This window comes from Carex rostrata, chromosome 34 (assembly GCF_964058835.1).
Source record: "Carex rostrata chromosome 34, lpCarRost1.2, whole genome shotgun sequence".
Taxonomy (NCBI): domain Eukaryota; kingdom Viridiplantae; phylum Streptophyta; class Magnoliopsida; order Poales; family Cyperaceae; genus Carex; species Carex rostrata.
The window spans coordinates 239472-256642 of record NC_135951.1 but is presented as its reverse complement, the minus strand read 5'-3'; the positions used below and the strand labels follow the sequence as shown (position 1 = coordinate 256642).

Below are 17171 nucleotides of genomic sequence, written 5' to 3'. Positions count from 1 at the left end.
CTATGCAACCCATAGCACTGTAGCCTTACTCAAAATTTATCTCCATATTTGAGCACAAAAAAAATTATATATTATCAGGATATTTTCTTCTCCGTTTAATTATTATAAGGACAATGATAACAATCCCCGCAGGTTTATCCCCGCATTTATCCCCGCAGATACTGCCAAAAAAAACATGGGGGGACCGCTCAATCATTAATAAGCGTTTAAAAAACTGCGGGTATTTAACTTGAAGCATTAAAGTATTTACCTTGAATTTGTCAGGTATTAAACCCTATGCAATGATATCTATTTATGAAAGAATAAATCAATCCATTAATTGTCCCCGCACAAAATTTCCTTTTTTTTTGAATCGTCCCCGCACAACTGGGGACCATTAAACATGGGGGGGACCGCTAAATCATTAATGAACGTTTAAAAACTGTTAGTATTTAACTTGAAGCATCAAAGTATTTAACTTGAATTTATTAGGTATTAAACCCTATGCAATGATCTCTATTTATGAAAGAATAAATCAATCCACTAATTGTTCCCGCACAATTTTTTTTTTTTTTTTGAATCGTCCCCGCACAACTGGAGACCATTAAATAAACAATCCTCTCACCCAATGATAAATACTCTGAGACATAATGATAAATACCTTATGTTACATGGGTAAATACTTGACATTATATGGATAAATACTTTATGTTACATGGATAAATATTTCTCAGACATACTTGCAACTTTCAGTAAAACATCAATGATAAATACTCTCATGCATAATGATAAATACTTTATGTTACATGGATAAATACTTTGTATTGCATAGATAAATACTTCTCAGACATAATTGCAACTTACAGTAAAACATCAATTATAAATACTTTCAGACATAATGATAAATACTCTATGTTACATGGATAAATACTCTATGTTACAAGGGTAAATACTTCTCAGAAATAATGATAAATACTTTTTTGAACATCAATTAACAGATAAGCATTTATTAACAGTGATTGTTATTAGATAACAGTATAATTAATGCGCAGATTATTTTTAAAGCAATAATTAACGCAAGAATTGTAATTAGAGGAATGCATAATTAATGCGGGGATGGGAGTGGGGGGTCTTATAATTAGTGGGGGGATAAAAGGAAACTTTTATGGAAATTAGTGGGGGGATAAAAGGAAACTTTTAAGAAAATTAGTGGGGGGATATATGACAGTTAAGGAAGAGAGAGAGTGCGGGAAAAATGGAGAGATGGGAGTGGGGGGTTTGTTATAATTATTCTAATTATAATATAAGACATTACTTACATAAAAATAATTATTATCTATATATTCTCATTTCTATCTACTAATCGGTCAAGTGCGGATTAGAGATCTCGAATTCTGAATTTTTCATTTATAAACCGTATGTTCTTAGATACGTAACACAATTCATCTGTTATTTTTCTTCAAACAAGTGATTCATTTCTTCATAAAATGGGGAAAAAAAAATTCTATTAGATTATTCAATAGATACTATTTGCCTAAAATCAGCCCATCAGAAGAACCATTTTTCTCAATTACGAAATCTGGCGGTTTAGATTGGCTCAGATGTAGTGGGTAGTTTAAATTGAATAAAGGCACATCCATACTATACGGTCGCATAATGAGCCACACATACAAACTTAAATAGGATATGCCTTGTTCAGAAATAGTTAGATATGTGATTACTGGGGTTAGGTGAAATTTTCAAACTTTGCATATTTTTCAAAAGATAAAGACACTTCATCAATTATAAGAGATGAAGTCTATGGATTATATTCTTTGCTGCCACATATACTTTCATTTCCCAATAGAAGTCACAAACCTGTTATCTATAACCTATTATCCATGTCGTCTCTCTTCCACCTCCTCTTTCTCTCACTCTTTATTTCTGTGAAGGCCATTAATTCACTACAGCAGGAAAGACTATCAGAGACCGGTTTTCCGGTCTCTGATAGTCACGTCGCCGGTCGCTGATAGTCATTCCGGTCTCAGAAAGCCGATTCCGGTCGCTGATACTCCGGTCGCTAAAAGCATTGTCGCAGATACTCTTCTGATGACGTCACCGGTCGCTGAATGACGTAATCCGGTCGCTGATATTTTTTTGCGACCAATTTTTTTTGTCGCTGTTATTTTTTGCTGACGTCGGGAAAAAGATATCGGCGACCGTGAATCGACGGTCTCTGATAGTTAAATCCGGTCGCTGATACTATTTTGTCAATTTTTTTTTGTTATTTACTTTTCTGTCAGTTTTTTGGGTTTTTTTAATTTTACTTTTCTCAAAACATACACAATAGATCGATTCAATTGTAACGTCAAATATCATACAAAATTACATTTTTGATTTGAGATACAACAGTAATAATATCAACACAACAATTCTAATTTTGCCATAGTATCAATTACAATTTCCTCAAAATTCTCAAGTCATGAAATAAAAAAAAAGCACATATTCCTCAAAATTCTCAATTCTAATTTTCCCAAATTAAGCTAGCCTATTGTTATTTTGCACAATATCAAACACTCCCATTTAACAAAACAACACATATCAATGAATTTAATAAAGCCAGGAAAATCAACAACCCGCACTCAATCGATCAATACCCCAATTCATCACAAGAACTCACAATTTATCACATCTCGAGCAACAATCAATCAAGAAAAAGGGCTTGAAATTACCCGAAAAAGGCTCCAAATGCAAAAAAAGGCAGCAACAGTCGCTTCTCTATCATCAACATATGGTGCTGTTAAATCCCTCTGCACATAACCAATTTTCAATAGCAAATATTAATCTTACCAACAATTAACCAACAAATTGTTTGACACAGGGACAGAAGTGGAAATAAAAACATAAAATGCTGATTTTGCATTTCAAACAAGCCAACTTTGAAAATGCCTAATAAATAGCAGAAAAATGCTAAAAATATGAAATCAAGTTCTAGTTGTCAAACAATCATAGGTACCTCCTTCAATAGCATACTGGTACTGAACTGGTACTGGTACAATAAAAATCATAGGTACTGAACTGGTACCAGAATCATAGGTACTGAACTGGTACTGGTACAATAAAAATCATAGGTACCTCCTTCAATAGGCCCCTAACCGTACCAGAATCAGAAAATACTGGTACTGAACTGGTACCAGTTATAATTTATATCAATAAAAATCATAGGTACCTCCTTCAATAGCATAAATGCGTTATTCTTGCATAATTAAGCTTTAGTACAGATAGCTATACAAAACCCTAATTGTGAATAATTAAGCTTTAGTACCAGTTTTATACAGGAAAACCCTAATTGTACTAAAGCTTGATTTGGCATCTCGTAAAAATTGAAAGTTGTACTGATAAGAATAAAATTGAAAGTTTTATTGATAAGAATAAAAGAGTAAAATAGAAAATGAGAGAAATATGTATAGCTCTGAATTGTTAAACCTTGATTTTGTGATGGTGCAAGCTCTGAAATGTTAACTATTGGAGGCAAGCTTGACAATTCTGGACGGTAAGCTTGACGGTGACACGGAGACCTTTCCAGTCCTTAGCTTGTCTTTATGCTTACCTACATATTTATTTTGACAAAAATCAAGTTTCTAGTCTTCAAGTATTGAGAAACTTGATTGAATTGGTTTAAATAAATCACTGAATTGAATTGGTTTTCTGAAAGTATTTAATATATAATTAATAAGGTTACATATAACATTCTCATAAAAATTATCATAAAACATTATCCAAACACTAAATAAATCATCAAATTAAGTTAAAATGCTGTCAAATGTTATATCCTAGACAAGTAGAGTACCAGTACAGCTTAAATTCAATGAAAAATCTTCAAATTTAGTACCGACATCTCATTTTTCTGATGGTATTTGTACTAGTTGCGGTACAGGGTGTTGATAGCTAAACCTAAATCAGTCTTTATGCCGAAATAAGAGTACCAACCATGCCTTTGGAGAATAACAATTTTTTTGCCGAAATACGAGCTCCTAAATCAATCGCAATCTGTCAATCTGTCAACAGCTAAACCAAACAATCGCTAAACCAAACAATCCAAATCTAGTGACAGAATCGCTAAATCTATTCAATTCAGTGAAATACCTGGAGAAGAGACAGTGATGCGCTGGGAGGACAGAGGCGACGGCGGACAGTGGAGAGAGGCACCGGAGGAGGGAGAGGCGCCGGAGGAGATAGAGGGTTCTCTCTCTAGCAGGATGGAGGGTTTCTCTGGCGGGATCAAGGGCTTCTCAGGTGCGCAGGATGGAGGGTTTTTTCTCTGGCGTGAGTGAGAGAGAAAGGATGGTCTGGCAAGAGAGGGTCTAGCGTGGGCAAGAGAGAGCGAGAGAGCGAGAGAGAGAGAGGTGCTGAGAGCCGTCGGTCTGAGGCGATCGATTTTGGAGAAGGGGTTGGGTTCCGATCAAAAATTGAAAAAGGGTTTGGGGTTCCGATTGGAGTTCTGCCGCGGAGAAGAAGATTCTGCCGCCCGCGCGTTTTATCTCAAAATTTCAGCGATAAAAAAAAAAAAAAATTCAGCGACCGGTGTTGGCGCCGGTCGCTGATACCGGTCGCTAATACAGTTGGTCGCCAGAATTTGACTAAAAATCATTATTTTTGAGAAAAAATTAGCATCAGCGACCGGCGTCACCACCAGTCGCTAATACCGGTCGCTGATACTCTGTTTTGCTGTAGTGATTATCTTGATCTCGGTGCATCTTTATCAGTTAAAGATCCTTCTCAAGTTCTGATATCTACGAGCGGTACTTTCACATGCGGCTTCTACAACATCTCACCGACTGATTTTACCTTCTCAATTTGGTTTTCTAAGTCAGAAAAATATACAGCGGTTTGGACTGCAAGTGCAAACCTCAATCGACCTGTTAATTATGGTTCCGTGTATATGATTAAATTAAGCGAAGATGGTAATCTGGTTTTGAAGGATATTAATGGAGGGGTGGTATGGAGCACCAACGTTGACACACAGGATGCTTATCGAGCTGAGCTCCTGGATTCAGGAAACCTTGTCATTATGAGTCGAGGTAATAATACTCTCTGGCAAAGCTTTGATTACCCTACTGATACCTTATTGCCTAATCAACCAATTACCGCATACATAAATTTGATAGCATATAGAGCCCCACTTTCTTCAGAGTCAGACTACTACAGATTCTATTTCGATGATAATAATGTCCTGTCACTGATGTACGGCAACCCCACTTTCGCACTCTCAACCACATATTGGCCAGATCATGCGAACAGTGTGTGTGATAATGGAAGTGTGAATTATATGAGTACAAGACGAGGTTCCTTTGATGTAAATGGTTTTTTTACCTCAACGGATGCCTTAAGGTTTGAAGCATCTGATTTGGGTCCTGGGATTTGGAGACGACTCACGCTAGACTCCGATGGCAATCTCAGGCTGTATAGTCTGAATGAAATTGATGGCACCTGGTCAATCTCATGGATAGCTCTTTCTCAACATTGTAGTATCCATGGGTTATGCGGTACAAATGGAATTTGCATTTATGCACCACAGCCTACATGCACTTGTCCTCCTGGTTTCAAAATGAATGATCCGAGTAATTGGAGTAAAGGATGCTCACGTATTTTCAATAATAATAATGAAGGCTGGTTTGTTCATGTCCCCAGCTCTGATTATTCGACTAAAGGTTCTGACATAATTGTCATGAGTCGAACCTCTATAGAAGTGTGCCAGGACATTTGTAGGAATTACAGGTGCGAAGGTCTTGAATACCGTCCTGGAAAAGGAGAGTGTTATGTGAAAAACTCTCTCTTCAATGGTAAGTATTATCCTGGCTATCCAGGGGACATCTACCTTAAGCTTTCTCAAAGCAGTGAGGCCTTCTCAGAACTATTGTTCAATACAAGGATGCTCAAACCTATTTGTGAAGGAACGGAGCTAGAACGGAGCACAAAGGGAAAAACACCATGGGCCTATTTGTATTGGTGTTTACTTGCTCTTTTTGTAATAGAACTCTTCTTCATTTCTTTTGGTTATTGTTTCATGTTCAGAAAGAAGAGCAATTCACTAGAAAAGGAAGAAGGGTATAAGTTGGTCACCTATCAATTTCGTAGATACACATACAAAGAACTAGGGAAGGCTTCTAATAAGTTTAAAGATGTCATTGGGCTGGGAGGATCCGGAGTTGTTTACAAAGGTGTATTGAGAGATGGTAGAGTGGTAGCTTTGAAAAAACTGGATGAAGTTAACCAAGGTGAGCAAGAATTTCAGGCTGAATTGAGTGTTATCTGTCAGATTTCTCACATGAACCTTGTGAGAATTTGGGGCTTCTGTTCAGAGAAATTGCACTGGATACTGGTCACAGAATTTGTTGAAAATGGTTCGTTGGACAAAGCCCTGTTCGGTACCGGTACTTCAAGTATCTTGCTTGGATGGAAGCAGAGATATAAAATCGCAATTGGCGTGGCAAAAGGGTTGGCATATCTGCATCACGAGTGCTTAGAACAAGTCATTCATTGTGATGTTAAACCGGAGAACATTTTGTTAGATCGAGAGTTTGACCCAAAAATCACTGATTTTGGATTATCGAAGTTACTTCATAGAAGCAGAGTAAACTCAATGCTATCACGGATTCGAGGGACCAGAGGTTATATAGCACCTGAATGGGCAACTAATCTTCCAATCACAGCAAAAGTTGATGTTTACAGCTATGGAGTAATGCTTCTTGAGTTAGTGATGGGGGTCCGAATTTCAGATTGTGTAACTGATAATGGAGAGGGGGTAAACATGACACTGAGTAGTTTTGTGATGAAGCTTAAAGAAAAACTCGCGCACAATGAATTTTCTTGCATTGTAGAAATTGTAGACATCAGATTGAAAGGTGATTTCAGTTTCAAGATGGCAGAGGTAACTGCATGCGTAAAGTTAGCTGTTTCATGCTTGGAAGAGGAGCAACGCAATAGGCCTAGCATGATCTCTGTTCTGCAAACTCTACACTCCATCGATGCCTAAGTCATGAATTTGTAATCGACATTTAGTTAAATAAATACACTTCTTGCTCATAAATTGTATAACATGTAATACACGGAAAAAATGAGATTTTTATTTTCTTGTATTGTTTAATTAATTCTCTCCTCTTTTTTTATAATATTTGTCTGCTAATTAGCTACATAAGATGATCAAATCATCTTCTATCATTAGGATCCCTGTTTGTGCTCTTTAGTTTTATCATATTGACTTAACTTTCTTTTTCTTAATTATTTTCCAGTTCACACAAATAATTGGTTGTATTTATATATAGTAGCATCCCACTTAGCAATTAATGATATATATTCATGATCTTTGGGATTGAATGCTCCACTACTTAGTCTAAATGAATAAATGTGTGAAAGGGACATATAAATGTAGGAGAGAAACCTCTCAGTCTCTCAATGTGCAAAATGCGACCTATTCCAATTGATGGTAACAGCTATAGGCAACTAATCTTCCAATCACAGCAAAATTTGATGTTTACAGCTATAATGAATATAAAAATATAATTTTATAATGATTTTTTATGATTTACGTAGAGAATAAATATGATCTTAATTTGCGATTTGAAAAAAATGGATGCTAAAATTTTGTGTTATTTATCTTATTTACTTTGCAAATTTGAATGTTCTTTGCACGATACTGGGAGCATAAGTAACTATAGGATTCATCATATATTACTCAGTGCAATTTTTAATTCCATTTAGAACTGTAATTGACTGATTTATATCACTTGAAATGTTATTTCTACGTATGAAGATTTCTGTTTATTTAAATACTTCTGAAGATAATTAACATCCAAAAAGAGAATTAACTCCTGAAGGTACTTCTGAAGATAATTAACTCCTATATTTGCTAGTCATTTATAAAAAAAAGAATAGAAATAACATCCAATATATTCCAAAAAAATATAAAACCATGAAAGCAAGCTAATAGACATAAACAAGGAGCATGATTGTACTAATAACATTAAAATTATATCACCATCTTATCATATATATCCCTGTTAATTTGTACCACCAAGAAACAATTAAAGCAAGAATCACCAAGAAAATATAAAACATAAACATAAACATTAAATCAAAACAGGAAAAATCTATCAATCCTAGACAATAGTGATCAAACAAGAGAGATTATTAGTGAAAGAGAAAAGACTCATATAAAACTTTAATTTACTAAAATGAAACTTTACAAATAATAGCCAAATTAGTGGTAAAATGCACCTATCGGCAGCTTGAGTCTTGATGTGGCATAGCTCATTCTCTTCATCCTCCTTTCGTGCTTTCTCCTCTCCTGCTTAGTAGTGCTTTAACCTCTCCTTCTTTCTTCCCTCGGGTTGTCTCCTCTCATTCTTCCTCCATATATAGAGTGACCAATATGTTCATTAAATAGAAAATACATCGCCGAGCTTCATCAGATTGTCCCATCTCATAATGATCGCCTTCACTTTGAGTAGCCGAAGTTTTACCTGAAATTGGAACAAAATATATATGAATCCCTAATTAACAATGAATAGTTTTCTAAAATTGAAACAAAATACAAATGATTGGCTTTACCCTTATCTTTTGCAGAATTTTTTTTTTTTTTTTTTTGTTACCGGACGGACTCCATAAACTATGGCGTTTGGAATGGACGCCATAGTTTACGGTGTTTTGTCTACATTCCATTTCAATTGTTTAAAATTTATATATTTTTATTTCCTATTAATAAAAAACTCGGAAAAGGGGACTAATTAAGCTCCTATGATGAAGTGAATTTTTTTTATTTTAAACCTTTTAAATTCTTATTTTTTTTATAAAAATGATTATTATTAGTTTCCTCATAACATGAAATACATTTCATGACACTTATTCCTCCAGTCCTTCAATCGTAAATTTTTGGTTGCATTCCGGGTCAATACAGTTGGCTTTCAGACACGCGGCATCGATCCATGCATGTCTATTATTGTGTTGAATGTTATACTTGACAGCAAATTTTGTCGACGTAAATTATTTCATGATGTTGAGTGATCATGAATTCACAGCCTTTAAACCATAAAAAAAAAGTCACTAGTCTCTCTATTTATACAGGCCATATATCCATGTTGAAAATTCTGCAGGGATCTATCTACTGGATTTAATCAGGCAATTTATTTGAAAGAACAAGGACATTTTTGTCCTTTGTCGTTTTTCGCAATTGCATTTTAAATGGGACTTGGGGCTATCAGGTTTTAGATTTTACATTATTGGGCTTCCGTTAACTTGGTGGGACAATCAAAGGCCCGATCCAAATTACAATTGTAGAGCAACCAGGTAAAGATATTAACAGGGATGATTTGGCTTCATTCAGCACATGAGCAATAGAGTCACTGCTGCGCTGCATGAAGTCAAACCAACACAGGAGCAATAGACCCGTTGTTATGTATGGTTAATGACTTGGTTTCCAAAACTGTTGGCAACCCACACAACTGTTTCCAGTGAAACACTGAACAATATATATACCGATAAAAAGGTCATCAAGGGAGGAGCCGGGATGGAAGAAGTCTAGCTTGAACGTACGTGTTGTTGGAAGAGATGAGAGACTGTCTTCTAGTAATGTTTTGACTGGGAAGTAGGGTATGACAGGTGGGGCCAAATGTTAAAAATGCCATACGAGAATTCAGCAAGTGGAGACAACATAAAATCTTGACTCAGGAAATACATCAATTGAGGGGATGTACTGTTTGTTTAGGATGTGTCTTATGTGCAAATGTTTTATTGGAAACCAGAGACCATTCCACCTTTTGTACTGAAAAATAAATTCGAAAAAATAATAGAATAAATTAATTTTTTGACAATAAATAAATATTTTTAGTGCCTTCTAATAAATTCTCTTAAAAGGGCCATTTCGATTTTAAATAAAAAGAAAATAAATAATTGGTGATGTTTAGAAATTTCAATTTTCAAATCAATTTTTCAGACTTCAGACGATCTTTATTGGGTTCGAAAATGACGGTTACAGGTTACAGGTTCGAAAATGACTTCAGACAATTTTTCATGTAGATCTCTTTGTGAGCTTTCTGGAATTGAGTCATAAGACGAAATCAATATTTTCTATCAAAAGTTATGCATGTTTACAGTCAGAATTTACGTTTGTATTTTTTTTGCTGGATATTCGGCCTTCAAATTAATTTATATGGATTAAAATAAATTAGTTGTCACAAATTCTTGTCAATAGATTAATTTAAAATAGGAATTAATTGTCAACAAATTAATTTATATTGAATAATACAATGTTTGTGGTATGAAATTAGATTTGAAAAATTCATACAGGAATGCTGATTGGGCTAATTGGGCCGAAATTGTTAGTTCAAACTGTGAGAAGAGGCTCCAGCCAGTCCCACATCAATATCTCCTCTTATCAAGTTAAGAGTGTAAAAAAAAAATATTTTAATTAATGAGAAATCTGTCCTACTTAGTACCACTATTTAAAAAATAAATAAAAGGCAAGTTAATAAATAAATTAAAAAAGTTCTACCAAAACCTTCACTAGTTCAGGATTTGAGATGCGATTATTTTAAGTCTCGTACGTACTTCAACGTACATCTGTTTGGACATGGTACATATCATAATTTACATTGTTTATTTTCTTATATTGCACCTATTTATATATATGTATCACATCTAAGATTATTATACATGGAATATATATTCTCCTTACTATATATTATCATATACAAACTACAGTCAAGCCATACCCATCCACAGTCTCACATGATATATATTCACCACTTCCTACTTTGGGCAATCACATTCTTAATTTGCATTCATTTCTGAGGCAGCAAGAACCACATCATTTCTGAGGCGGTTTCGACGGGTGGTTAGTCGTATGATTTAATGTCCTATCTCCAGGCGATCTGTAACTTGAAAATTTGAATAAGAGTGAGTAAACAAATGAAACTCTAACCTCTAGGCTACAAGCACATATTTGTCATTTTATGAGAGAAGCTAAGATTAAATGAAAACTAAAAGAACGAAAATTTAATTAAATTTGAATATACAAAATTAAAAAAATTAAAATCATGAGGGTAGCTAATTAGCACAGGCTGCATGACATACTCAGTGTGATGCCCCCACTTATCTCCATCAATTTGGAATGATTTTTCTGAGACCGCTTTTCCGGTCAAGAAATTCTGAGGTTCGTCTTTTACTATTTTCCTAGGAGCTCCTGCGCAAGAAGAGCTCATCACCAGAACCAACACAATGGAGATTATGACAACGTCCTTCATTCTATGAATTGATCAAAGTAATGTTAACTTCTGGAATAAATTAATTGTTGGTACAGATCACACATGAAAAGAAGAATAAGGATTTCTTGAAGTACTGCATGTGTTATACAAATTGCTTTTACCTTGGAAGTACTTCCGAAGGATCTAAGAGCTCGACTTATTCTATTTCCCTGATGTCAGAAATGTGAACTACACATCCTATTTATAATGAATTCTACAAATTGCACTAGCTATCATGATGTGGAGCATTAATTGAAGATATCAATTGCGTGCTTGGTTAAATGAACCATGATAATTAATGAGTAGACAGAAAATTCTTACCTATTAATTTGTAGCTAGGTTTAAATTAATTAATCGTGGTACACTGTTGCATTGCAATCTAACGCAAAATTGCAATACACATGTAACATTGATTGATATCCACTTATGAATCCACTTGTGAATCTGATATTATCTTAAATTTAGTACACAAATTTCATTTACTCGGCAATTTCGCAATTTAGAAACAGCAAGGATAACCATTTTTACATGGTATTGCGCTATGTAAAATCATCACAAAAGTCAATTTTAATAAAATTAAGAGAATAAAGCTAGCGTGTGATGTGCTCACCAACTTCAAAAATATAACGGATTGCCTTTAAAATGACAAATTCAAACCGTTGAAACTGATATACTTCACGAGTAAGGCATTTGGCCGCCAAACGTCGTTATTGGCCCTCACCTCCTTCCATGGCAGAGTGGCTCAGATCAAAATGGTAGTTCCTGAGCTATAAACATACCAATGGGTTTTGCAATTTTTAAACTTCAAACAGTCAATCCAAACTGTTCAACATAATATCTATATTAAAATGTGCTTGGAGATGAAATTTTACATTTTTGAAACGTTTTTAGTATTTATTAAGATGGTTTGAAATTCACTGATTTTAATAAACATTTAAAAATTTATGGACCATTAAGAGAATGGAGAGGAAAAAGATCGGTAGAGGATCAATTTATTCTTTTCTGCCAACCTTTCAAAAAAGAGGAACAATTTGTTACATCGCCTACTTTCACGAAGGATTGCTTTGTTTTTATTTACGCTCTGTTAGCTCCATCCAGAGAATTTTCTATGCACCAATCTTAAAGCTCATCCGACAACAAAAAAATACATACCACAGTATGACACTATATATACATAGCACTATAGTCCAACTCTTGCTATAAAATAATAATTGTATATCATTATTATATATTCTTATATTTTGGTGGACAAAACAGTGTACATGGGTTGGATGACAATCTACTATTTTTGAAAATAAAAATAAAAATAAAATTGAATTGACAGCTTGATAAGACATAGAGCCATATCCTTGCATATAGGTTCACCATTACTTCCTAGAGTATACTTTGTTCACATCCCTTCTCTAATAAATGAGAATTCGCCAATTACGGATCACCATATCATAACACATGCAAATTTGTGATGTTTGTTGTACCTATTTAACATATGAGTTCAAATGCCTTCATTTTTTGTGTCTCTATCGTGCATTTATTTTTAAAATTTTAATAAATTAAAATTTAAAACTTAAAAGTCAAAATAAAACCGTTGAATATGATCTACATCATTCTATCTATGCACATGTAAAATATTAGGACATTTTAACTTTGTTTTGATTGTCATCAAGAGATTATAAAAAAAAATGTATTAATGTGGATAATTTCTAGACATTGATTTTTCAACTTATTAATTCACATAAAAACAAAATTAAAATGTGATAATATTTTATGAGCATATAGAGAAAATAACATAGATCACATCTAACGGTTTTATTTTGATATTTATAATTTAAATTTTGAGTTATTGAAATTTTTAGAAATGGAGGCATGACAGAGGCACAAAAAATATAGGTATTTGAACCCTCCTCATCATAACACACATGCAAATAAACATGCATTTCGTACACTGGTACACATCAACAAATTAAAATTATTAGTTATGATTAACTTTTTTTTAGTAATTTAAGTTAATTTAGTGAAAAAATTGAAAATATAGAAAAGAACCGAGTAACATAGAGAATAGTTTGTTTTCTTCATGTGTGTAAAATTATTACTTTCTGACACTCATGTGATTTCACTTAATCAAAATTCTTACTCGGCCACTTCTCTGGGATAGGAATTGAACAGTTATAAATCTCACTACGCTTAATATATAAACAATCAAAATTTATTAAAAGAAGAGTGTGCAGTTTTGAAGGTTCGTAAAGTTTGAATATATTAATTAATTTCTTTGCCATTATTATTACGTCTTCTTCCTACTTCTTGCAATCTAGTACTAACGGAATAAGTATATTATGTTAGTATTTTGAATGGAAAAATATAGAGTGACTTGATTGAGAGAAATGACAAAATTGAGTGATTAAAAAAAAAAAAATTAAACCTTAGTGATCAATTCGTGATAAATAACAAAATTTAGTGACCTCTAGCAAAATTTATCCCAATTATTATAAGAATAAAGATGACTCAAAATTATACGATCTAGATTTGAAACTGTAATCATCGGAAAATATTAATTGTACACAAAGAGATATATTTTTCTTGCTTTTCAATGTGCCACAACGATCAACTATCATTTTCTTATGGTACTACAGTAGGCTTATCTATGAGCATCGTCACATTGCACTTAGTGGGGGCCAACCAACTTCACTACAGTTAAGTGGTCACCTCACCAGTTCACTCCACTTAATAATTTAAATTTTTTTGAATTTGTTTAATCACCGGCCGAAAAATATCTAACGGCCTTGATTAAGTGTGATTTACATGATCATGCATGTTCCGTGTTATGCCGTGCTATATCATTTCTATCGAAGAGTAGTTACATAATATGAGTATATGACACATGAATCATGGTACGTAACCAACATGCTTGTCACGCCATATAGTGACATAATTTGTTAGAACATAAATTTTAAACGAATTTGGAAAATTTTAAATAAATAAGACGGATAAATTGAGAACTTTGACTGGTAAATTGGTTGGTACTAGAGTAACAATATTTCCAAATAATTTGGATTTAGCTATTGACAATCAATTCGCATATTATTCGCGAATTTTATGAACTTTTTTCAAAATTTTACGAATTACTTTTGAATTTTTAACGAAATTTTGCAATTTTTTTTTTGCTCTCAATGTATAATTCTAAATTATTTACATATTATTTTTTTGTGGGAATAGTCACTTTTTACCCTAGCGTATAGTGGTCTATTTTTATAGTCTCACGAAAACTAAAAACAACAAAATTGCACAAATTTAACTAATCTTTATTTTTTTTTTTTAGATATTATTAAGTTACTACTTACTAGTATATATTTTGATTTTATAAATTTTCAAAATTCTACATATTTTTTGAAAACCTTTTGATAATATTCTGTTTCATGCATAGTTTGAAGGTTAATTGCACTGACTGAGGCATTACTTTTGATGGTTGGTTTAGCAAAAAAAAAGGTGGTATATTTGCTTAAGCTTCACAAATAAATGCATGATGATATATGGTTATTTCAATTTTTGTAAACAACATCAGTCATAATTTCAGAGCTTGTTGCAATACCCCTCTGATATCTCCCTTGTGGACGTAGACAAAGCAATAGATTTGCATTTGGTAAATTAGTTGTGAATAGATATAAAATTTGATTTTGGGTATGTTGTTGAGAACTGGTACTACCAGGTCGATACCAGCTATGGATGCAATACTGGTAATATTTAATTTTACTGATTATTAAAGCTAACAAATTATCAACATATTAATCAATTACGGCTAATGTGATAACGTTATATATAATTTCAGTCTAAGTTATAACGAGTCAGTTTTTGCAATTTTAAAGTCCGAACAGTCGATCTGAACCGCTCAACATGATCTTCATATTAAAATGTGCTTAGAGACCAAATTTATATTTTTTGAAAAAAATTTAACTATTTTTTCGATAGGTACAAAATCATTGTTTTCAGATAATTTTGGACTATCCAAAACTGTGATTTTGAACCTATCTAAAAAATTAAAAATATAATATAAAATTTGGTCTCCAAAAACATTTTAACATGGAGATCATGTTGAATGATTCAGATCGTCATAAATTAAATTGAAATTGTAAAAACTTACTCATTATAACTTAGAGTGAAATTATAACGTTATGACATTAGCCATACTTCATATATATTAATATGATTTTATTAATTTAGTTATCATTAAAATGGCACAATTGCATGTACTAATAATATTTAGGCTTCCGTATAACAATTTTTTTTTATAAATTAATTTTGGTTGATTTGATTAATTTTAGCCATGATTAAAGTAACAAGTTTCAACCAAATATGAATATGTAAGCTATGACTGAGGTGATAAGACTATCAAATAAGAACAACTTGAACCGTCAATGCATAATGCACGGCCTAAATGTTCTTACTTATTTATGAGGCCGTGTTGGCCCAAAACAAATAGGCCATAAGGCCCAAAATCACTTGAGTATCTCTCCATTTCTTTGATAGGGAGCTCCGCAGACCCCATGAGCTGGGAATTCATATTACCTAAGGTACCTCACCAGTTGATTTTGAATCCGATCCGATCGTTATATATTGGCACGCATCTTAGAGTGGATTGTAGATTATCGGTTAGGACCGGATTGGTCCTGATTCTGATTGAACAGTCTGGATTCAAACATAAACGGTGAGGTAATGCAGATGTTTCGACTCATGCGCTTGCGCTTGGCGCAGAGGAAACCTTACTGAGCAAAGGTACTCTCCGAGAGCTGTCCCTCCGCCGACGTCTCAGCTACGAAAATCGTCCCCTTCAAACTCCAAAATCCAAATCCAAAGGTACTCTTGGTGATCTCCGTTTGTGATTGAGATTTACTTGCCACACTTAGTTGCTTTAATTTAGTCATACAACTTATACTGCTTTGTGGTTTTGTGCAACTACAACCCTCTCAATTTAATTTCTCTATTTTTTGGGCCTTTTATCTTCATTCTGTAGGAGACGACCAAGTATCCAGCAAATGTGATGGTTCACAGACCTATGCTTGTTAATTAATTATGTAGTATCCACAAAGCTAAAACTCAAGGTTTACTGTACTGAAAATGAATGGTACTATTTTGTTTCATTTACATGAAACGGGCTTATAAAGCCTCTTATCCAAAAAAATGAATGGTACTATGTCTCAACTAAAGCCTGATTTTAAGCCAGTTATTCGGTTGAATTAAATCAAGTTTGCCGAATTGCCTTTGTTTAATCAAAATAAAGACTCAATTTGCTACCATCAGTTGTCATATAAATCTTTAAATAAACCTATTGCCAAGTTAAATTCAATTTACCATGAATGTTTCAATCAAGCCAGTAAACATTTCTGATACTTTTAAGTGCATATTTAAAAATTAACTTTATTAATTGTCATCTTGTGATAATAGACAATGCACTGACCCTTGTTGCGGCCTGTTTTCCTTCTTTTTTTTTTACTTAAATTTTTCTTTCATAAACTCATTTTCATTTATTTATACGTAAGGTAAATTGGGACTAAATTAAGGCACAATTACAAAAGGAGGGCCCAAGCAAAGGTATTAGATCTCCCCGCCGCTGTCTCAGGTATTAGATCTCTTCTTTACTATATTTCTCTTTCTTTCCGTGATGAATATGAAATCCCCATCTCTTGTGTTTGAATTTGTTGTTGCACCATCGCCTAACAGTTCCTTGTTTGATCTCTTGTATATATCATGTTACTTCTTTTCTTTACCAAGCTTTTGATAAACAAAATTTCAGTAAAAACTGAAGCTTTTCTTTGTGATCTTGTGAAGTTATTTATTAATACTCATATATTTCAAGGGATTTTGTTTGACAAGGTCATGCAAGTGATGACGAGAATCTAGACGGGGAAATCTGTACTCCGTTTT

The 17171-nt window shown here is 33.5% G+C and overlaps 1 protein-coding gene across 1 annotated transcript; it reads left to right on the top strand.

The window, feature by feature from the left end:
- The first annotated feature begins 4302 nt into the window (after nucleotides 1-4302).
- LOC144548822 (putative receptor protein kinase ZmPK1) lies at nucleotides 4303-7191 on the top strand. Its single transcript, XM_078297538.1, has 2 exons — nucleotides 4303-4310; nucleotides 4630-7191. Exons 1-2 carry the CDS (start codon nucleotides 4303-4305, stop codon nucleotides 6992-6994), a joined length of 2373 nt encoding a protein of 790 aa, XP_078153664.1. The 3' UTR covers nucleotides 6995-7191.
- The last annotated feature ends 9980 nt before the right edge of the window (nucleotides 7192-17171 follow it).